A 24,064-nucleotide genomic window follows, 5' to 3' on the forward strand; every position below is an offset into this window, starting at 1 on the left:
AGAGACTTCATGGTGTGATGGTGTCAGGAGAGGGTGCGACTTCAGGAATGAACATATGTTGGTAAAGGCTTTAGAAGTTACATGTGTACTAACAAAAGGTCCTTTCCTGGTAAGGAGTTTAATGTAGTTTTGGCAAGCCACAAAAATTACACTAATTTGTCACTACACCAGTGTCTGTAGTACAGCCTTCTAGCTGGTGTAGCAAAATCTAAAGGCAGATGAGTGGTGTCTTTAACCATCACTGAGGTTTCAGGTTTGAACTTGTCCTTACATGCAGGCCATGCAAAGAACAGTATTAAAAATAATTAAAAAGGAGCTAGGAAATATGGTGCTTCTTTTTAGTTTATTAGTGTGCACTGCTTGAGGACTCATTGCCTTAGTGTGACAAAGGAAACTCTTGGTAGGTATTAGGGTTTTTGAAGGGATAAATCTCCCAGCAGTGGGGCTCTTCATTTTATTCCTTGATTTATTCTCTCTTAGGCTGCAGTTTCTGTGTTCCAGGTGTGGTTCTGTGAACAGCTTTTTCCTCACCAGTGCAAGTTTACATAAACCTGTTCCTACCCACCTGCTCATCCCTGCCACTGTGCTGTGCTGGGGCAAGGAATGAGTCACACTTTTGGCCTGAGCCTGTCTCATTCTTCACTGAAACTAGGAGGGCTCATCTCTTCTCAAACTTGTGCAACCTCCCAACAAAAAGGATTTGTATATGATACACAACTGTATAAAACTTGTATGAATAGCTTTCTGCTTTGGTGGTGGTCAGTGCCTTGAGTGGCTCCAGAGCTAGCAAAGGACAAGGGGACAGCCAGTGTGGGTAGGGCTGGTGACAAGATGGTCCAGGACTGCCCTTCCTAGGAGGCCAGAGCATCTCCATACTTTCAGGCACCACTCAGTGCTTGTTTGCCTTTAACTGCATGCTTAGGTGAGGAAACTGATGTGCTGGGAAAGAGTTTTCGGGTGGAACGGTTTGCCAGTCTGCTTCCCTGGCATTGCAGGCAGATGCTTGTGCTCACAAGTGCAAAGATGTGGATGGAGAAGATAGGGGTGCTTAGTTTGGTGCTGCTGCCACAGGAGATTTTAATGCAGTGGCACCCTATGGTGCTTGGTATGTGGACAAGAGATGATATGCAAATAAAATCTGAGCAACAGGGAGGTTGATAAACACTGTGGTGGAGTCCCATGACTCAGATTACTGTTCCCTGCTCTGCAGCATGTTTTCTCTTAGTCCTATTCAAGTAAGCTTCTCCAAGTAAGGGGTACATTTTCCTTTGCCTTGCAATTGCATCCAGACTTTATCCTCACCTGCTGCAGATGCAGTGGAGTTGAAGCCTGAATCCTCTTTAGCCTTCAGTTGCCTGAAGTGTTTTTTAAGCAGCCTTCGTGTCTGTGTAACTAGTGCTCTGTTCCTAGAAACAGTGTTAAAGGAGGCTGTGTGCCTGCCCAGATGGGTCAGCACAGGACACAAAACACACGTCTGTGCTCTGTCTTTCTGCTCTTCTGCTTGTTACACCACATCTTACCAAGAAGAGGAAATAGCTCATCCAAGGCATAAGAACCTTTTGAATAGGAACAGAGAATAATTAAGGTTAGAATGACCTCTAAGATCAGGTGGGGTTTAGTTTCCTTTAAGTGATTTTGTTCGGGATCTTTGCCTGCTTCCCCTACTTCCAGTTGCAGCTAACTTTAGGGAGACAGTGGAGCGGACTCGTGTGCTTTTGGCATCTTCCAGTCCCGAGCTGGAACCACGAGGTGGCAGGAGTGTTCCACCGGTGCTGCCAGGGCAGCGGGACAGCAATGCAGCTGCTCATTTTTATAGGCGAGGTGAAAACTGCTCCGTTGTTTGCGTACCATCGTAATTATGTTTTGGAATTTGGAAAAGTTTCACGTGTGTGTGTGTCTACATGTCCTTATTTTCTTTATATAGTATTGATTTATTTTGAATCTTGACTCTTTTTTTTTCTTTTCTTTTTTTTCCCCTATTCTCAAGGGAGATGGAGGGGAGGGAAAGATGTATAGCAACATCCAGAATTCCTTGCAGGTTCCAGCATTGATCAAACCCCGTGAAGCACATTACTGAAGCTGCAAAGGGTGCTGCTTTTGTCCTCATTTCACCTTATTCTGTCAGGGTATTGCATCACGTAATATGCAAAGTGTTCAGAGCTCCTGCAGTACCCTAGTAATAGGGGTGAACTGAGGTTGCAGCAACAGCTCTACCTCTGCATTCCTGTTGCTTTCTACAGGCTTTAGCACACTCGCTCATGCTGCAAACCTGCCTTGGGTCACTGAGTCTGCTGAACACAATGTGATCCTTACGGGGTCATTGAGAAGCAATTTGGGTGGGGGGAGAAATTCTTCAGAAGGACCCACTCAGAGATCCTAATGTGATCAAATGGTGATGAGGGGAATCATTATTTTCAGGCATTTCTCTTTTCAGAGTTCCACTTTCCTGAAATAAATGCTCATGTTTTACGTCTCAATTCACTGCTCAAGGATGTGGGACTGAAAATCAGCAATGCAGTTGTTTGCTCTTGTTCCTCCTTTCCTGTGTCAGCCAAGAGGGTCTCCTTTCTTTTGCCTCTGGTGAGGAATTTTTGCAGGGAAGTAGTTAGCAAAAGGCAAGTCTTTATGAGAAAGCTGGCTGGGAACAAGAACACAAAATTCAGGGGATTAAGAACACCATTTTTGTCAAATCCCCCTCTCTAGAGGGCAGGGGGGTAGAAGCATCTTTCTGTGCTTTCTTTGCCACTCCCTTCCCTTTCCCTTATCTCTTTGGCTGTCTTAGTGCTACACCCAGGGTCCTTCAGTCATTTCCTGTTCAGGAGATGTGTTTTAGCATCTGAGCACTCTGTACTCCTCTTTGCTGGTGACAGTGTGGATGTGAGGCTCTGTTCCCTTTACATCCCTGCTTCTTGTGCTACTCCTGCCTTCCTGAGCATGACTGGCTGTAGGAAGGGGCTCTTTGGGCCAGTGCTCCCTCCATATTGGGTGTGGGGTGGACAGAGCGATCCCGCTCACCCCAACACAGCTAAAATGCATGCAAGAGAAGAAATGTAGCCAAGTAGGTGAAGAAATACAGTGTACGGTTCTCTTCTCTGTCCCTCCCCCCATCTGGTTTCTAGTAGCAACAAGAGCCTTCACAGGAGCAATGCATCTCCTGTGTCACACAACTGTCTCTGTTCAAGTATCATTGTATTTTTGGCTGGTCTGTATGGAAATATCTTTCTGGCGTAGGGAAATGTATTGGATGGGAGGTGAGGATACTTTTATTTACCCTGTTTGGGGAAAAGTTATGCTGGTAGGAAGAGTGCTTGATGGTGTATTTTATGCTGGGGGAAACGGGCTGGGATTGCTCCTCTGCTCTTGCTTGTCCTCTTCTGGAAAGCAGCTCAGAGCTGTGCTGGCAAGCTATCTCTTCTGGTATAAGCAGGGCTCTGCTGCAGGCTCCTCTGGCTCTGACCTGTGGTGTCTAAACAGATTGCTGGGTTACACGCTGAGCGTGACTGCATGCCACTGAAATGCAGTGAGCAGAATTTCACGTGCCTGCTGCCCTGTGCTTGCTACATGTGCGGAGGAAAGGCAGAGATGGAAGAGGACACTTCTTTATCTGGTGTGGCATGTGAAGCATGGAGCTTATGGCAATTCCAGGCTCTACTGGTATGGGAGACTAAAGGGGCCGTGTGACTCAGCTGGTGCCATGCTTGCTCTTCCTTACTTACTTCATACAGAGGGGGAAGATAAAGAGCAATCGGAAGGATTGCTCAAGGGACTGTCATTCCTCTTGGATGGTGCAAGCATCAAAGTGAGTGAGCTCACAATTAGCTGAGTAATGACAAGCAGAAGGGGCTAGATTGGCAGTAAGCAGGCAGGAAATAAGCCAAGAGGAGAGTATGGTGGTGTACTCCTTGTCCATCTTTCACCCACAAACACTCTTTTAGTGTTTAGGAGTACTACTGCTGTGTGCTCATGGTCAGTTTACTGCCTTATTGCCTTTTTCTTCTTTTTCTTCCTCCACTGTAACAATGAGCTATAATACTGAGGCGTTACAGAACCTACCGTGACAGTAAAAGCATCTTTTCCTGAAAGCTTACTTTCATGGTGTCTAGTCACTCATAATCTACTGTTTGGCTCACTGGTGTATTGACTTGTTTGAAGAGAAATCCTGTTGATATGTAGGGACCTTGCTAATATTCTTGCTTAGCTAGGAGAGAAAATGCTATAATGATTTTTTGGGAGCAAGTATGTTTTCATTACTTAACAACATCAAGCATAAGAAAGATAATATGCTGGAAAGGAGAACAACCTCATCTCTTCTCTGTGTATATATTAAAGGATAAGATGCTGAAGTCAAATAAGGAGCTATAGATCTTTCCACAGTGAAAGCGCAGTAGTTAATGCAGTAGTACTTAGCATTCAGGAGCTTAATTCAGCCTTGGACTTGAGAGAATTCAGCTCCGTTCCCTCCTCCTTCCTTCACGTCCTCCTTAGATGAAATACATAACACTGCATGTGCAATACCTGTTTTTTAAGGAAGCAGAGAGCATTTAGCTAAACGACAGGGAAATGCTGCATGTATGGTTTCCTGGCAGCCTTTGTTCTTGATGTGGTTTTATAACTCTGGAAGCACCTGAAGTTGCTGTTCTGCCCCCCACCCTACTGATGTTCCCTGCCCCATTGGGCATGGGGAGGGAAGGGATGGTGTGTATATGAGGCAGTTCCCTTCTCTGTCCCTTTTTACCCTGTGTGTCTCTTGTGGATCATGTTCCCTGCTTGGGGATGTGGTTTTGCAAGTTTGTTTTGTATTTTTTTTTCCTTCGGCTAAGCTGCTTTTCAGGCTTCACACTAGGCATTGGTAACCCTCAGGAAACATCCTAAAAAATAAGCATCCTTAAAAATAATGTTCTATTAGGCAATGCAGCAAATTCAGCCTAGGAAGTTGGTCATTGTCCCAAGTATCTCCACTACCTTTGTAACTATTATTATGTTTCCCTTGTACAAGAAAAGGTTTTTTACAAGATGGGATGGTTTTCATTGCAGTTCAACATGGTTCTTAGAAATAATTTGTTTACTTAGAGAGACAGATGTGTTTGTGTGGTAGCAGTGCAAATGAATGGTTGTGGTTAGATCTTTTTTCAACAGGCTAAGAAAACTTTTCTGAATGGATCTAGAACATGGGGCCATGAACAGGTTTGTCAGCCTGTTGGGAGTTGTCATGTGTGCAGGTGGGAGCTTGGAAGGACAAGAACCTCATGGAATGTCCTTGCTAATGTGGAATTGTGCCTGTGTTTACAGCATGCTCTTCTCCTGCCACAATATATGGCTGAATTAATATTCTCATGGACTTTTGCAGGGCACTTAACAATGCTCTCTTTTGCAATACCTTTTTTTGTGAAAATTAACACAAAATTTTTGTATTTTTCCTTTCCAGATGAAGGTCTGTGATTACTATACTATCACATGTCATATTGGGTAGTCTAAAGATGGGATGTCTACTTTAACTACCTAGATCTAAATTCTTACTATTAGTGACAAGTTGAAAATAAGAGGCTGGTGCTCTCCTGCTATGTATTTTCTGATTTATCCTGTTTTCCAGTACCTTTTGAGCTTATAGCTTAGTTTAATAAGCTGGAGGAATAATTGAAGACTGTCCCAGGTTGAAGAAAAAGCTTTAAAGAATGCCATACTATTCCATAAGAGTGTTTATAAAGGTAGAAAATATGCAAGAAGCACATTTGAGAGCTGAAGTTAATAATGAGATCCAGCCTGTAGGAAATGTGGCTTTCTTAGCTGCAGAGCGCACAGAACCATTTCCTTGCTGCACATGCTCTCCATGAGTCTGGTGCTCAGCACTGGAATTTGCTTTCATCCCTCCCTGGGTATCTGTAGAAAAAGAAGAGGGAATGATTTTTGGGTTCACTGATATGTGACTCATTGTGAAGTCCAAATTTTGTAGAGGGATGAAAACTTTGTCTGTGTGTATCAGTTTTAGGTTAGGGTACTAGCATTGTTGTTTAGGATCATACAGACAACCAGTGCTTCTAGCATCTTCCACTCCACTAGGTGAAGCTGGAGTCTCACCTTTCAGATTAATTTTTTGTTTTCAAGGGTGTTATTATCATTACAGTGTGGTCAATAATGATCATGCATAAGGGCACAGACTTCAGAACACCAGCGGTGCTACTAACTTTGATCTGTTCTTCTCAAATGGGTGCTGTTGGATATAAAGTGGGCTCAGTCACTCTCAGTGAAAGACATTTGGGTTTAGTCACATCTGTACAAAATATAACTTCTCAGTGCACATTCACATTGTAAAGATTAAAAGCTCATGGGGCATAATACAAGCATATGGGGTTTGGTCCAAGACAAAAACTGCTGAGACCTAAAAATTGAAAAATTTACCAAGATACCTGCAGTGGTCATGTGACACTAGAATTCTGGCAGCATTGGAAGGTACGGATTGTGTCTGGGGATGTTTTTCCTTAAGAAAAAAAAAATGCTCTGAGGCTATTAAGAAAAATCACTACCAACCAATAAAAAACTTAAAATGAAATGAGCACACACCCCAAAAAGCAGGTGACAGTCATGTCTCCAGTTTCGATAAAGTACTATAGGCCATGTTTCAGAAGTACTGGAACTAGATTAGATATCATGGACCATTTAAGACTTGTTAAGGAAAAGACTTAGTTTTTCTTATGTTTCCTTCTGTTCCTGAATTGTTGGAAGCTGTTGCTGTTCATGAGAGTTCTTGTGGAGGGCTGAAGTCAGAGCTGCAGATCTGGGTTTTAGACTGGGAAAGGGAAGGGGAGATAATGAGGTCATTACATGAAATGCACTCACACCTTCTCTTTGTTTTTCAGTGGATGAATATATTGCCATTGCTAAAGAGAAACATGGATACAATATGGAGCAGGTAACAACCCTTTGAATACTTTATTTTAAAATATTTTCAGCAAGTATCCAGAAATTACTTCAAGCCACTGCCTAGAACTGCTTCTTTCTTTCTGTACGTTTTGTGTTTTCTCCTCTACTACTTTTCCCAAAACTGACTGTTCCTAATAATAGTAGCCTGTGCTCTGTGGATATGGAGTTCACCCCTAGTTTTACCTCAAGAGTCAAAAGAAGAAAAACAAAACAATTATAATTTCTAATGGAGTCTGGTCGTGAGTATTATGCTTCCTCTGGTGACTGCTTCTTGAGCACTTTCAGAACCCCTAAACAACATTAAAAAGATTGGCTTATCTTTGGACAGCTGCCTGATTGCAGTGCAGTTTCCAGCTGACTGCTCTGTCTCTGCTTCATGGATGTCATGGCAGTTATTAATGAGCTATTGAACCATCATGTGCTTTTCTGAGGCAAACCAATACCCACAGTTATTTACCTTAAAACTGTGCTGCAAATAATTTTGCGTTTCACAGATGAGCACCTTGGCTGTCAGTGCAGTAAACGGAGGATGACTTTGCCAGCGGCCACTGATCTTAGCCAGCACTTGTAACCTAGGGATGGAAGTCCTGGTCTGAGGACTCTCCTTTATCCCCTGTAGTGTAGGACTGTGTATTAATCTTTCCTGCGTTAACTGACAGTGATTTCAAAACTTGCTGGGGAGATGAGTAGATGTGTGCCTGGGAAACTTTCCTGAATTCTGTGGAGTTTCCTCATGCGCTAATACTTGCTCGGAAAGGGAAGGCAGGGAATCTCATGACTTACTGTATTGGCAAACCACATATTGTCTCTACAAGTACAAAATCTTGAAAGTTTATGAAATTGTTCAGACAGAGCCTGTGAGCATATAAACAGATGGTTGGGATGGGCAAGGGCTTCTATGTAAATGATTCTGCTGTCATCCTTGACTCAGACTTTCAGTGGTTGATACTCATGCTCGAAAAGACTTCTTGCTGAACAAGAGCATTGAAGCTGAGATAGCCAGCAAAATTTCCAGCAAAACTGGGAATAATTAGACATGATAATCGTAGTTTCTAAGAGCAGAAGACAGCAATAAAATTAATGTGAAGGCATCAAAAGACTATTTACTTAAAATGACAGTAAAGGTAGCTCTCTTCAGCTGATATTGGTATAACCTAGTATTGTTAACATATAGTATATGTTATTGTGGATAACATTTTCCAAGACAGATCTTGGAAATAGTCTTGGAATAGTAGAAATGGGTTTCATTATTTTAGTGGAGAAGTGTTGGGAAAGACTGATACTGAAGACTGATGAAGATGAAGCTTGCAATTTTTAAAGAACCCACTGAATTCTTGTGGTTTGAAAAACTTAGATTTAGCTAACAGAGATTTGCATTAATTTTCATGTTGAAAATATAGACCTCCCACTTATTCTTTGAAGTCTTTTCTCCATTTTTCTCTCCCTCTCTGTCCACAGAAGTTGCATGACTTGCCACATCAGAGTGTGAAGTGGCTGAGCGTCTTGTAAAAACGTCCCTGCTCCTAAAAATTTTCTGTAGCACTCTCACATCTCTCATCTGGAGTTAAACATGTTTCCCAGGTCCTGTGGGATTTCCTGGATAGCTGTGCTAGGCATTTTCAGGAAATAACTGGAGAGAATCTAGCTTGTATTGCTCTGGAAGGCACACATTCATTTTGTATTACAGGGACAAGTGTCAAGGCTTTCAAATCAGGATGATTATTTGTGTCACCAAGGGAAACTCTGTCTTCAGCAGGTATCACCAGAGTTGCTATTGGCTGGGTAACTGGACAAGCTGATACAGACTCCCTGGAAGGCAGTAAAAGCTCACTTTAGCAATTGGCCACTGTCTCTGGGCTTCACTGGCTGAAGCATCCCTTTCTGACACATGCATTCCCCTGACAGCCGGTCACTTTGCTCTTCTGTCCAGGTGGCTTGGCTAACAGTCATCATAGAGAGATTGCCTTTTCTCCACCTGTGCCCAGTGCCCAAAGCATCTCTTTAAAGGCTGAGATGTGCCAGTGTGCTGAAGGGAGTGGGAGCTGCTGGCAGGGTGCAGGGGCGTGTGCCGGCTGGTGCTCCTCTGCCCAGCACTGTTCCTGTCCAGCTGCCCAATCTGTGCCAGCCCAGCTCCCATCCCTGTCCTCACGTTCCCCTTGCCCATGGCTCAGTGCCCTGTTGTTGGCTCTGCTGCTGTTGGATGATGACTGGAGGCTCAGGACTGTGCTGGTGGGAGTCCCTGCAGCCTGGGCAGCCCCAGGGCACACAAAGGGCAGGTTCCCCGCAGGCCAGTGAGCTCTGGCAGGGCAGGTGCTTCAGCTGGTGGTGCAGACGGCTGCGGGTGCTTGCGCTGAGCTCTTAGTAGTCACTGACTTTTGGAAGCACCACAGTAAGGTCTGGCTGTGACCCAGGCTTTCCTGCCAGCCTTTGTCAGACACCCTGGGAAAAAGCTTGGGAAGGCCCTGTGCTCACCTGTGTATGAGTGCAGAGTTCTTTCAGGGCAACATAGATGGAAGAGGAGTACTGATCTCCTGTTAAAAAAGCCTGGAAGAAAAATAGTTTTGTTTACTTCTTGCTTTATATAAGCAGCTCTCCCCTCAGTCCTCACTAATATCTCAGTGCTATTTAATGTTACCCTGCCCTCCCAAAATGTCTCACTCCTTGTTAATCCCTTGCTTCCTCGTAGGGATATCAGGTAGATCTCATATTTGAAGCTGAAGGAGGTTGTCAGGGGAGAGAAAACTCAGTCCTTCATGACTACAAAATAGTTTCTTTGACCCCACCCTTGCCAGAATGGCTGTGTGGCTTCTATGACATCTCGAGTGCCTGTGCTGCAACTGAGATTACTATTTGTTCTGCATGGTGGCAGAAGGGAGAAGGTGTCCGGGCAGCACTGAGAGTCCAGTAGGATCTGGGCAAGATGTTGGATAATAACATTAACATTTGTATGCATCTCTCTGCAGAAATCCCATAAAAGAACTGCTTTTTTGCATAGGAAAGCATAATGGGGAATCCCTGATTTTGGAGGGATTTTGTAATGCTGGGCAACCAGGATGAAACTACTAGATGAGGGTAGCTGTGTCTGCGAAACCTGAGCTGAGTTTGCATATGATGAGTGGGTTACTCTTAGGTTTTACTTAGCATGTTAGGGATTGCTTTCACTTCACAGCAATTGTGAAAGGCTGGTTTTTAGCTCTGTAGAGTCAGGTTTTCCCAAAATGACTCGCAGTGGTTGCTGGCATGCCAGAGGTAGTGTTGTGTCATAACACACAATGGGCTGTGGACCCCTGGAAGAGGGGGGCTGCACACAAGTGTCTCGGAGACAGCACAAGGGGAATGGTTTGCAGGTGGTGAAGTGCAGCACAGGCACTTTGTCTTTGGAACTGAGAACCAGAAACTGACAGCAAAATAAGGCCTCCCTCAAGGGAACAAAAGAGCAGCCCCCAAAATGAGTGAAATTTATTCCTCCTTTGGGCCGGGGACTTTTTAGTAGCAAGTCAAGGTGGTGCACGTTCTCTGCCTTTCCTTCTTCCAGTTCTTGCTTCATTCTCTTTCCTTTTTTCCCTTCCCCCTCAGAAAGAACCCTGTAAACAATTGTAAAAAACCCAGTCAAGTAAACCATCCTTCTAATTGCCAGAAAATAGAGTCCAGCAATGGAAAGATGCTGCCTTTTGTCCAGTCTTCTTTAGGCAGACTTCCCAAGCCTTTGCTCAGCTTATCTGTGCATGCCATGATCAGTAAAGCTGAAATAATTTCTTAAGGTTCTTCTCCCACCTTCCTGTTGCTAATCTTTTATTATATGATGACCTGTGTGGTTTTGATAAACTTCGGGCTGGTCTTCACAGCTTAGCTGGGGGACAGATTCCTTGCAGGTTTCTTGCACTCAGAAAAGCATCTGATGTAGCTGAGAATTAAAATTATGTAAAATGTGTTGCCTGAGAAAAATGTTGTGGCTCTCCCTTTCCATTTTCCAATAATGTTTCTTTTGATTACAGTTGTCACCTTGGTGTCTGTATTATTTCTAGGCTCTTGGGATGCTGTTTTGGCACAAGCACAACATCGAGAAGTCTTTGGCAGATCTGCCAAACTTTACTCCATTCCCAGATGAGTGGACAGTGGAAGACAAGGTCTTGTTTGAACAGGCCTTCAGTTTCCATGGGAAAACCTTTCATAGGATTCAGCAGATGGTAAGTGGTGTCTCAGGAGTGGAAAAGCAGAACAGACTGTCGTCTTCAGTGCTGTTTGTGCTGAATGTGTGTCTAATGCTCTTGAGAGAGAACAGGCCAAAGGGGATGTTAGAGGGAAAATACTACCATGAATAGAAGGAAACAATATTATTCCCAGAGTCTCCGTAGAAGTGTTTTCCTCAAGTGTTTTACTGGTTCAGGATAAACTATGACTGTGTGATTTTTTTTATTTTTTTTTTAGTGGAAATTACAGTTTTCAGTCCCCTGTGTGCTATGGTAGTGTTTGTCTCAGCTGGAGTTCAGGCATGGTCTGTACACATATGCCCACACATATGCGGTAAAGATCATCTCTGTGTGAAGTTGATTTCCTTTCTTATAGCCTGATTTCTAGGAATTAATTTTATTAAATGATGAAGTCTGTGCTTAATGTGATTTGGGACTGTCAGTGGATGCTGTGGTGGAGGTTTTTATACATCCTTGGAAGCTTCAGTCCTTTGCTTTTTGTTGGTAATGATACTGTTCTAAACGTATGATTGAAAACTTCACGGATATGTTTCTGCCTGAAAGGGTAATGCTAGGGAATGTGCAATTTGCTTTTGAAAGAGGGAGAGGATGGGTGGTAAAAAAATTCTGTTAATTGTATCATGAGTGTCTTCAAGTGGTTTTTCACCTGGTTGGGAACTAGACTTTGTTCTTTGCTCCCCTTCAGTAAAGTAGCCTCTTGAGGGTTCCAGCAGGACCCAGTTCCACTGTCTGTGACCCTTTGAAGTGAGCCTTGGCTGTTGCAGTCTGTTCAGCCTCTTTAAAGCACATGTGACACAGGTCTGTGCTGCTGATCCCACTGAAAAGAGAAAGGTGGCTTGCCTTCCAGGGATGAAGGTCTGCTTTCAAAAGGGTGGCAGAAAGAGGCTTGTTTTCATCATGTCCTCCTTGGTGTTCCTTGTCCTTCACTGACATTTGTTTCCAAATGTTCTAGGAGTCCTAGGGTCTCCCATTCCCTTGTGTCAGGTGATGCAACTCTTCAAGAGTGAAGCTGCTTTATTCCTGTGTTCTTACATAGGAGGGAAAATAGGGCAGGGAAATGTCCTGGGAGAAAAAAGAGACCATAAAGCCCATCCTGTTGGTTGGTTAACTGCCAAAGCAAGAAATTCTCAATTTGGTTTATGTGCAGAAGCATGGCTCTCTGTCCCTGAGTGAAGTGCATTCCAAGCACATGCACTGTTCCCTAGGTAATGATATTTGTTTTACTGTTGCTCCCAGGAAAGCAATTCTGCATGAAAGGAATTAAATGGCACAAAGCTTTGTGTTTAGCAGGGGACAGGAATCAATGGCTCAGGAGCATGTTAGTTGTTAGTTTATAGATGCTGCCCCATTAGCACCTGTGCAGACTGGAACTGAGGGGAGCAGTCTCCAAAGCCAGAGAATGAAAGGCAAGTTACATTATCTACCAGAGCTGGTTCTGATATTTTGGCACTCTTAGCACAGGTTTATAGCCAAATGGATGTTTGTCATGAACAGCCTTGTCCCTGAGTTTGTTCTGTGGAACTCTTTTAAATTTCAGAACGCCAACCTGTTGCATGGCTGTTGGCAACACAACATTGACTTAGCACCTGTGCTTTGCCAGCACCAATGGATTTCTGCCTGTGTGCAGCTGTGGGCCAGAGTGGGAGTGCTGGTGTGATTTTTTATTAGAACCTGAAGTCAGTCTGCAGTTTGAGAACCAGGTTTGTCTCAGGTGAAGGCTTAAACTGCAGTGTTTGAGTGAAAGAGATCTGGCTCTTTCTCAGTTTTGTTTTCCTCCCCACCTGCTCTGCCCTTCAAACTGAATCAGACACTTAAGAAAAGCATGTTTTATTCATCAGAAAAGACTGGACTTTCACTTTTTAAAAGTCCTGTGTAAGAGCATCCATGTAGAGCACCTCAAAAATAGAGAATTAGTCTTAATGTAGTTTTATGCTTTTTTGGAGGCACACTTTTCTTTCCTAGCTACAGGGTAATGGCATTTGTGTAAGAGGACAAAAAAAAATAAAATTGTGTTTTCCTGTACCCTCAGTTCACCATATAGTAATATTTCACCTTTCGAAAACATCCTTTGTTGAGACCTTTGAATAGACTTTGTCAGGTGAATGGTGTGAATAAACCTATTTAACCAAACATCAAAGATATGCTTGGGATGTTTGCAATTCAGCAGTTTCTGTGCTTGTTTACATGTGTCTGTGTTGGGTTTTTGGTCTGTTCTGGCTTTAAAACTGTTATCTCAGTTTCGAGGCCTCATTTCAGATTTGCTCTTGCTGTGTTCCCCTATTCTGGAGGAAATCAGCTATTTGACTAGAGAGTGGAAGCTTGCTGAGATGCTCTTCAGAGATTTTGATGTCCCAAATAGTAGGCATTAATCTGAAACACTCCCCATAGATCATTTTTGGAAAGGTTGCAGAACTGCCTTGCTTGAGCCTTTGAGAGAATCCAATGTAAAGAGGTCAGATATTCCTTGGAAAAACAGACCAATTGTATGTCAACTTCTGGAGATGCTTTACTTATAAACATATAAAAGGATACATGTTTAATTTACAGCTTCCTGACAAATCAATAGCCAGCCTGGTGAAATTTTACTACTCCTGGAAGAAGACAAGGACTAAAACTAGTGTGATGGACCGTCATGCTCGTAAACAGAAAAGGGAACGTGAGGAAAGGTAGGTTTGCAAGCAGAAAGGCCATGTATGGCTGCACACTGATTTCTTTAGTCTATTCCAGAAATTCCTGTTAGCTTGTAAGGAACTAAATGTAGGATTTTCCCCAAAATGTTTCCTGGTACCACACCTTTCCCCACCCCTCTTTCCTTCTATGTTTTGGTTTGCTTAAAGCCAAAAGGCAGTTAGCTGTGCTCCCCTTTTTGACGCTCAAATTCCTGATTGCCCCCACTGGTTACAGTCCCACCATTCTTGAACTTTTTCTCTCAACCACTTGAGGGTTGGGAAATTGAAATTAAAGCTGTTTACAGTCTGATTGGCACTGTTGTCAGCAGAGCACAGGGAAACTTAGGATGAGCTCTCTGGCTGAACTGTTCCAGGGAGTGTTGGGTGCTTTGTCATTTGGGTGAGGCTGGTGGTGTTCAGGAGGTCATTAACTACTGAGCTTTATCGAATGAGCTTGACTCATGCATTTTCTGCAAGCTCACCTTCCTGGATACCCATGCAAGCCCTTGAAGATAGGTCAGCAGTGGCCTTGTGCGTATTGGTGTAAGTACCTGTACAGTTACTGTCACTTGGTGACTTCACCTAGTTCTGGAGCTGAAAGGGCTTCAGAAATGCAGAGGTTTCAAGTGACTGAGGGGAAAACAACTGCTCTGAACAATAGCAACTCCATCTGCTTGATGCAGGTGCCTTTTCGACCTGCTCTAAAATGCAATTAATGTCTTTGCAGACCAAACTTGAAGTGTGCCTGCCTTTGGAAGACTTCTAACATAATTGGGCAAATTTCTTCAAAGCCTTTGCCCTCAGAGGAATTGTTGCATTTCCCAGTGGGCTGTTTGCTGGCTCCACTGCATATGAGCAAGTCTTGTTTGGGAAGGGGGAAGAAATGTGTTTCTAGGGTTGAGCTGTGCTGCACCGATGACTCACTCAACCTCTCCCATCTCTCCATTAGGTCAGCAATACTTTCTTAACAGGCAGGGCCAGGGAGAATACTGACAACCAACTTGTCCAGTATTTGGTTTGCTTTCTTTGACCCGAGTACCTTTTTCCATTCTGTTCTTGTATCTTCTTTACAAAGGCTGTCTATTTTTTTGCTCCCCATTCTTGTTGTTGGGTTTTTTTGTTTGTTTAGTTTTTCAGTTTTCCTACTAAGTTATTGTGGGGGGGATGGGAATCTTTTATATGGAGTATGTGTTTGTCTTGTACTTTGTGGTTTAGGGTCTTCTATTACTTGTCTCTCTTCTTGTTCTGTGCTCACAAATGAAATTACTGGAATGTAGAAATACACCTCTCGGTATCTTTGCCTGTTTTGCTAGGAAAAGTAGCACCTCTACTACAGCATGTGCTGTAATTTTACAACTTTTGAGAAAGGCAGCTGGATTGGAAATGCTTAACTTGATTTACATCTGCAGGAAGTTAAGCACCAGGCCGTCAGCTTGATGTTTGATTTCTGTTCTTCCCCTCCATTATGTAAAATAGCCAAACCTCTACACCCTCAAAGGATATGTCAGTGCAGCCATGCAGGGTGTGGTATCCACTCTGGGTGAGTTTAGGGTGCCTGGATTTTCAGGTTGTACTGTGCCATTCAGTGTTGGCAGAACCTCACAAGTGTTGTTTGGTTATGGCAGTCAGTGTCTACAGCCGCAGAAAGGAAGGGGTGGGCTTTCATTTGGCTCGTGTCTAGGGAACTTGCTGGAATACAAGAGCAAACTATCAGCACAGCAAAGGCTGTTGTGAAAAGGCTAAAATCTGAACCTAGGTGAGAACACAAGGACGTTCTTTTGGAGATGGGGTTAAGAGAAGGGGCAGTCTGAGGCATCTCACTCAAAATACCTCTATATTCCCTTTGTGGCTAGGCAGGAAAATTCCCCAACCCTCAGATTGCTACAAACACAACTCTTGGTGCATTTGAGACCAGGTTTTCAGCAGTTGTTCTAAGTTGTATGTGAGGGGCTTTGTGTATGCAGCTCTGGGAGGGGATGCTTGGGAGTTGATTCCCTGGAATCATCATTACCCAAATTAAATGTCTGTTTTCAGCTGTTGAGACAGGTGGTATGGGAGAGCAGAAGTGGCTTGTACGACTGATTGCTCTTGTGGAGAAGGATGGCAGGCAGCTCGTTTCTCCTTTGTGATGTGGCTGCAGCAGGGAGATGGCCACATGAGTGTGGATGCCACAGCCAAGCTCACCAGCACATGCTGTGCCTGCTGGCTCCTGCTCCCTGTGAGCACAGCCCTGCCTTGCCCTGGAGCTGTGACATACCTGCACCAGCTGATGCTCCTCAGCACAGCCTATGAAGTTTGATATGACAAAATAGGTTTATTTTTTGATTAAAAAAAAAAAAAAAAAAAAAAAAAAAGCTTTGATTACATCAGCTTATTTCTTCTGTTTCTGGGCATCATTTCAAATGTTACAATTAACTTTGGTTGTGTACAGTACAAGAATTCTAAGTCATGAAAATACATTTGATTTAATGTCTGATTAAAATTTCACCTAAGCCAGACTGGACAGATGTGCCAAGGTCACTTTCACTATGGCCCCAATTTCATGCCTGTTATTACTCTGTAAGTGATAACGTCTTTCTCTCTTCCAGGGGAAAAAGAAATGTGAGGCTGTCACTGAAAAAAACCCATTTTTTTGTGCTTGTTCTTGAGGGAGTTCATCTTGTGCATGTCTGTTTTGCTAAATATTAAGGAGGTGTATGAAATCTATGTTTTAGCTACTTGCTGTATTTTTAAGTCTTTCTTCCTGTCTCAGTTTGCCTAAAGTAAAAATGCTTAGTGTCCCATGTTCTTTGAAAGATAACTTGTGGAATTAATTTCATGTCTCTTGTCTTCATCTGTGTAGATTTATTTTACTAAGTACACTGCTGAGAAGTATGCACTATCCTCAGAATTAAGAATTTATTGACTTAAACCAAAACCAAATAAAATCAACACCAACTCCCCAAAAAAACACATCCTGGGAATAAAACTAAGGAAGGCTGTTGGGCTTGCTGTGGCATTCATGCATTTGTTTTAGCATGCTCTTTATAGAAAAAGAGAGCCTCACAAACTAATACAGTACTGTTTGCTTTTGTCTTCCAGTGAGGATGAAATGGAGGAAGCAAATGGAAATAACGCTATTGACATTGAAGTTGAACAAAACAAGGAGAGCAAAAAGGAGGTATAATTCTGTTTCTTACTCCTGTACAAATGAAAGTGTTTGCTCACTAGATACTTTGTGTAGAGGCTGACAGTATCTTATTTTCTTTAGTACTTTGTATAGTTGTCATACAAGAAAAGAATTGTCTTCACAATTATTCTTAGATCAAGACAAGCATAGATAAATTATTTATTATGGATAGAGCTGGAAAAATTTAACACTTACCATCCCATGATAATGTACTATGTGATTGTTTCCAGACTCTTATCCCCTCTTTGGCTGTGTTAGCTTGAACCACCCTCGGTGGTTTAAATCAACCCACCTGCATGGAGATGGAGTAGAAGCACATCCCGCCGTGGAGATGGCTTGGTGGAGGGGAAATAAAGCCTCTTGTTCTAGGTAGACCAGACCTATTCTAGGTAGAAGTGTGTTTATGTACACATTTGACTCTAAGGGACGTTCCTGATGTATTGAAATCCCCAGCAGTACTTGTCGCTTCACTGGCACCAAGACTGCAGTATTGGTGAAGAGTAAAGGAGAAAGTTTTTGTGATCAGTTAATTTTGTCTGGCAGGGTGGCCTTCACCTGTTGTTATATCAGCTCAAAATGTAGTACTTGAGTCTCACTTCAAGTACTTCATTTTCAGTGGGCATACAGTTCTGCATGAAAAGAGCTACAAAAATAAAACAGTTCTGAAAACCCAGCCTTCCATGCCCTACAGGAAATCATATACTTCATCTCCATGTGTGTAACCTGCAGGTTACCTGTTACTAAATAAAAACACCTCGTTCAGCAGCAATGTGGGTAGTATGTATGAGTTACAGGAAGATGCTTCAGACCTTCTCTCCTTGAAGTTAGCTCCATTTCCTGATTTCTTCTAGCCTGATTTCTCTCCCAGTCTCTTTCTCCCAGTCTCTCTCTCCCAGTCATTCTATTTAATTTCTTATTTTTTTTTAAAGGTTGTATTTAGGGAAAACCCAGTAGAAGTGTTTAAAAACATGATCCCACGCAGTCAAAAAGAAGACCCAGAGTAACAGTCACTCAGACTGACTTTTGTCAGTCACTCTCAGTGAGATTCATTTCTCCAACAAATAATTTTGAATGGAAATAACTGAAAAATCACAACATTCCCATCTGTTCCTCACCCACATGAGGATGTTCTCTAGACTTTCCAGGAAAGTTTAGCTGTTGTTTCTACTGAGTGAACCATCACCTTTGATGTTTTCCTAGGGGCAGAGTGTGCCCTAGGGGTAGGGATGTGAAGCCATTTGTATTTATTCTTACAAGATACTGAGCTCTTGGAAGTCTCAGCAACACCCAGACAGGAAAGGCTGTCACTTGCCTAAGTTGCAGCTGTGTACTGCAGCTCTATAATGTTTGTAAATAATACTATTATTGAATTTCCCATTATTTTAATAAATTTACTGTTTAGATTTTTCTGTAAGCTCTTCAAGAGCTTGCCCCTGTAAAAGAGCTCTCTTCTACCCCCTTTATTATTTCTCCCTTCTCAGCCAGCGCTGACATGACCTGAACTTGCTGCAGAAGAGGGAAAAGTAGTTCTTCATCAACATGGCTGCATCTCTTGTAAGGCCAAACCAGCTCAGATGTCTGGTTTGGACAGTTACCATTAAGACATTTCTGCAGAAGGTCTTAGCATCAGGGGAGGCTTTGTGCTCTCCTTGTCACGCTGGTACAGGCCACGGCACTCCAACCAATCTGAAACTCAAGGGGCATATGCAGTCTGGCTATGTATGCCATGGCAGGCAGCCTTGTGGGCTCTTTTCAGGACAGGGATTGTGCTGGAGGGCAAAAGAGCCTTTATAGCCTGTTCAGAATCCAGCTGTGGCTGTTAAGTCTGAAGAGGAAGAGACTTGGGAGACTTCTGTCACCCTGTACAACTGCCTGAAAGGAGGTTGTAGCAAGGTGGAGGTCAGTCTCTGCTCCCAGACAGCCAGACACATGAGGAGAGAAAATGTCCTCAAGGAGGGTTAAGATTGGACACCAGGAAGAATTTTTTCACTGAAGGGGTGGATAAGAACTGGGATGGGCTTCCCAGGGGACATAGCAGAGTCACCATCCCTGGAGGTGTTCAAGAAATGACTGGACGTGGCAGTTAGTTGCTGTGGTTTAGTTGACAAGTGTTTGGTCAAAGGTTGGACTCCATGATCTTGGGGATCTTCTCCAACCTTACTGATTCAGTGATTCTGATTTTACAGTACCTGAACTCAGGGCTTATTGAAATGCCTTGAGAGAGAGAGAGAGAGAGATCAGGTAACCAGGTGGAGATAAGTTTGTTCTTGATCATTAGGCTTCTTCTAATGATGTGGTCAGACGTGCAGGAACTCTCACCATAAGGAACCTTCCTGTCCCAAATCTGCAGAGATGGTTTTTTCAGCTCTGAGACCTGTTGGTTGCTCTCTGACTTATGCAGTTATACTGGGATTTCACAGAGTATCTGAAATCTCTCATCTGTTTCTTCTTTTGAGGATCATTGGAGGGGGATTTTTTTTTTTCCAGTGCTAGTGCAACTGTTTGGATTTCCTTGCATAGTGACTCTGTAATACTGAGGTCAAGACCTAGACCTGCTTTCTTTGTATCTTCCTTGTTCCTGGAAGTGCCTCTTACTTCATCCTGTTTTTATGTAACTTGAGATAACTTCAGCTTCTATTTACACAGTGACATCTGAGGAAGGGAACTTTGTATTTTAACGGGTTTGTAAGACTGAAGTGCACTGGATAGCAGTTGAAATATCTAAATAAACAGGAGTGCTGCTAAATCCCTTCTAAATCCCTGCATTTTAATTCTCTCTGGTTTTCAAAAATTGATTAAATTCTAGAGAGAAATGTGTGTGGCCACAAAAGAAGAGTTTCCAGAACAGACTAGATGTTCCAATTTTTGCTGGGGCCTAAAGGCATTTGGAGCTGTCAAAAATTGTTCTGCTGGAGCTCTGCTTTTTGTCCGCAACACAAAAGAGCTTTGCATTTTTTGAACTGTGTAAAACAGTAATTTGAAACTGCTTTCATTTTTCCTTAATGTTGAGGCTTCTGGGATGTTTGCACTGCAGGCATTGCCTGTTGGTCAACAGACAGCCTGAACCTGTAGTGAGGCATTGCTGTGTGGTCCTGGGCAGCAGTGTACGTAGATGAAATATGAGTGGATCTGAAATGTCTATCCATGCTGAATTATTTACCTGGCTCAGTTATCCAAGTGCTCCCTTCTGAAGCAGAGAGCAGAGCTTACTTTACTTGTTCATTCCTAAGCCAGTCTGGTTTCTCCTGCTCAGCACTCCCATCTGCAAGGAGAAGTAGGGGTTACCTCTTGCCTCTGGGCTTGCCCTAGGCATTGTATCTCACGGAATGCTTTGCACCAGTGGGTGGAAGAAGGTTGAAAGCGGGCAACTGTCCACACTGCTGCTGCTGCTGTGGGGCTCTGGCCATTGTACCCATGAGGAGGGTGAAAACTTTTATGTGTGGCAGCTGTGTTGGAGTCCCTTGGGAGTCAGAACCTCATACTTACTTGGGGTTTGGTGCTCACCCTCATTTGGTTTCAAATGCAGGCATTCAGTGCTAATGAGCAAATGCCACAAACTGTGTAGAAACTGCATGTAGCTTCAAATTAGGAGGAAAACAATAGCACTAAGTGAAGCCAATGTCTTTAAGGCCCGAGGTGATCAAGTAGAGGTTTCAGATGTACTGCCTCCCCTCTCTGCTTTTTCTCTCCTTGCCACCCTTCTGTTGTGTGTTCTTGGCCAGGTTCCAAGAACCAGTCACTGGATAATAAATCTTAGGTATGAGTTGATTGTTGAGTATACCTTCTGGAAGAAATGGTTGTGCTATCTTAGAATCCGCTGTGCTCTTGAAGGATCTGTAGTAAGTGTCCTGGCTAATCTACCTGTCTTTACTTTAGACATAAGGGATAAAAATAGGAAGTGGTCTGTGAAATACTCCTTTTTCCAAAAAAGGGTTAAAGTTTATTTTAGGCAAAACTGCACCATTTTGATGGAACTGTTGCTACACAAGTGCTATGCAAGAAAACTTGGCTTCCAAGAAATAGTGTAACAATCTAAGAATTATCCTGTTGTCACCTCACTGCTTTAAATAAATTTGCCTTTAAATCTCACTTTGCCTTTAAAAAAATTTGGTTTATTCCTTCCTGTGTCTGTCAGGTAGTAAAACAATTCTCAGTAAACTGTTTCAGTTATGTTCTTTCTGTCTCCACACTTCACTTTGCTTCCTTCTGGTGTTCATTTAAACTGGTGTTCAAATTTGATGATGAAAACAAGAAGAGGGGTTTGGAAGCTTGAAAATAACCAGAACACTTAACAAATGCAAAATTGGGCATCTGTCTCCCAAAATGAGAATGGGCAGAGAAGGCAACCATAGTATCTCTGTGAACACTGAAAGCTGCTAAAGAAAGGGAGAAATTTATATAAAACAGTTTGTATGACATGCCACTTAAAGCAAAAGTGTCCTTCTGTCAGCATACATACTAGCATTGTTGTTCTCCAGCCTTTGATGGTGGCTAAAAGTCAAGAGTCACAGAATGGTTTGAGCTGGAAGGGATCTCTAAAGATACTTAGTTTTGTAAAATGACTGACTGCTGTTTGCCAGGTGCCGCCTGCTGAAAGTGTTCCTCAGGTGAAGAAGGAGAAGCACAGTACACAGGCCAAGAACAGAGCAAAGAGGAAACCTCCCAAAGGAATGTTCCTTTCCCAGGAAGATGTGGAGGCTGTTTCTGCAAATGCAACAGCTGCTACCACTGTACTCAGACAACTGGACATGGAATTAGTCTCAATCAAACGGCAGGTATGAATGGGATCGTACAGGAGTAACTGCTGGGTTTGCTGGTAGGGCTTGTTGCATTTTGCAAAGTTGGCAGGAGTTTGTAGCTTGGCAGTGATGATGCACAATGCTACATGCCTTAGTTGACAAGCTGCTGTCCCTGTGCTCTGAATGCAGCTCTGGGTTTACATCTCTTAGGTTTTAGTTCTGTGGGCAAGAACTTTCGACCTGAAGTAAAGCAAGGAAAAATTTATAGCAGAGACTTGAAAGGAACATTTGTTGGCACTTTAGCTTTTCTTGCAGTTCAGAATTCCTTCTGTTTTAACTTTAACTTTCCTCAGGTGACATTGGTTTCAGAGGTATTTGATTTCCATCTGCAGCAGCTGTTTCCTTTGCCTTTTCATGTGGTACTTAAAGAAGTGGCAGATATGTTCTGCCACTTGTGAGCTTGGTCTTTCCTAGATAGGTATCATACAAACTCCCTATGTACCTTTTGCTTCCCTGATGGGTCTGCCTTTTAAACAAATGTTTTTCAAATATTTGTGAGTAAATACAGATTTGCTACATGAGTTTGTTGCCTAGATCTGAGTATTTTGCTGTTTCTAAAGCAGAGCTCTGTCTGAAGCTCTTTATTAAACTTAATAGAATTTGTATTTTGGCCTGAAGCCTTTTTCTTGGCACTCTGGGACAAGCTGAACTCTTTAGCAGTCTTTGATTCATTACTTGCTGCAGATGGGCTTGGTCTTCCTATGCTGGGCTTTACACAGATCTGGAAGTTGGGGCAATTCTTGCTCCAGATAACTTGTAGACAGCAGAGAATAAATTAAATGAGATCTCCTGATTTGCCAGCTGCTCCTGCTGTACATTATTCCAATATAGCAAACTTCCTTTTTGGTAAAGGCAAGCTCTGAGAAAAACTGGAAGGCTGAGCTTGTGAGGTTCCTGCCAAGGCTGCTGGAAAAAGACTTGTCCAAAAATATTTTTTAATCCTTCTTAAAGGGATGAAACTTTCTTTTCAGATTCAGAATATCAAACAGACAAACAGCGCGCTCAAAGAAAAGCTTGAAGGTGGTATAGAACAATACAGACTTCCAGAGGTGAGATCATTTTCTGACCTTTAATTGTGAAGATAAATGCTAATGATACACTTTGACTAACAGTCAATTCCTTATTGCACTTTTGAGAGGTTTTTATAAGCTCAGGTACAAGTGAAAGTATATAAATGAAGTTACATAATTTTTTTGTTGTTCTCTAGGTCGTACAGAAATTTAATGCACGCTGGACCACAGATGAGCAGCTTCTTGCTGTACAAGGTATAGCACTACAAGTTTATTTGTACTTCAGTTGTTGATAGTCAAAACCCTGCTGCGTTTCAGAGCTGAGTTTCTCTTCAGTGGCTAAGGAATGAGGACTTTGTGTACTAATGTACTGAAGAATGTATTTGAAAAAGGAAAGAATATTCTCCCTTCCAGTCCCTGGGCAATAAAAATGACATTGTATGAATGGTTGCAAATAATGTCTGCTTGTCCAAACTTCCAGAAAGTGAAGCTCTGCTGGAGTCACTGCTGTGATCTTTGCCTGTGTAACTTTTCAAGTAGTACAGACAGATTTACATAGTACAGACAGATTTACATGGGTACATTTGACACTGCCCATCTCTTACGACACCTCGACTTTCTTCTCTTCTCCAGGGCTGATCTTAACTGTGTCTCTTGTCCAGTTTAGACTTTTTTTTAAATCCTGGATTAATCTCAAGGTTTGAGACCTTTACAGAAGTTCAGCTTTGGGTCTTTATGCTGTGACTGAAGCCTGATTTGTGGTCTTTGTGGAAATAACACACTGCTTTTGTTTTTCTTTTTGTTGCTTTAGCAATCAGGAAATATGGCCGAGACTTTCAGGCAATCTCTGATGTGATTGGAAACAAATCTGTGGTGCAAGTGAAAAACTTTTTTGTAAATTATCGACGTCGTTTCAACATAGATGAAGTCCTACAGGAGTGGGAGGCAGAGCATGGCAAAGAGGAGACAAATGGAACCAATAGCCAAAAGCCTGTAAAATCCCCTGATAATTCCACTAAAATGTCTGAAGAGGAAGATGAGGTAAATCCAATTTAAAAGTCACATAAAATCCCCAGTCTGAGCTCAGTTCAGATAGGTGTGTGTGTATTTATATAGTCTTTGCAAAAGCCATTTTTGTCAATCTTCAATCTGTACATATTTCATTTTACCTGGATATACAATTTCAGTACTGATTTGGGGAATTGGGAAATCCAGGCTTGTATGAAAGTGGAAGGAGAACAGTAAATTTGCAGTCTTCTGACAGTATGTGTATCTCATCTGAATATAA

The 24,064-nt window shown here is 42.7% G+C and overlaps 1 protein-coding gene across 2 annotated transcripts in view; it reads left to right on the top strand.

Annotated features, from left to right (window-relative positions):
- RCOR1 (REST corepressor 1) overlaps window positions 1–24,064 on the top strand; it is an 83,281-nt gene that overhangs the window by 52,954 nt on the left and 6,263 nt on the right. For both annotated transcript variants that reach the window (XM_086894521.1, XM_086894522.1), the window contains exons 5-12: window positions 6,855–6,907; window positions 10,944–11,105; window positions 13,677–13,795; window positions 16,880–16,958; window positions 21,548–21,742; window positions 22,738–22,815; window positions 22,974–23,031; window positions 23,588–23,817. In XM_086894521.1, coding sequence (XP_086750647.1) covers window positions 6,855–6,907; window positions 10,944–11,105; window positions 13,677–13,795; window positions 16,880–16,958; window positions 21,548–21,742; window positions 22,738–22,815; window positions 22,974–23,031; window positions 23,588–23,817 — 974 coding nt within the window. The remainder of the gene's footprint in view (window positions 1–6,854; window positions 6,908–10,943; window positions 11,106–13,676; window positions 13,796–16,879; window positions 16,959–21,547; window positions 21,743–22,737; window positions 22,816–22,973; window positions 23,032–23,587; window positions 23,818–24,064) is intronic.

This window comes from Cyanistes caeruleus, chromosome 6 (assembly GCF_971803275.1).
Source record: "Cyanistes caeruleus chromosome 6, bCyaCae1.hap1.1, whole genome shotgun sequence".
Taxonomy (NCBI): domain Eukaryota; kingdom Metazoa; phylum Chordata; class Aves; order Passeriformes; family Paridae; genus Cyanistes; species Cyanistes caeruleus.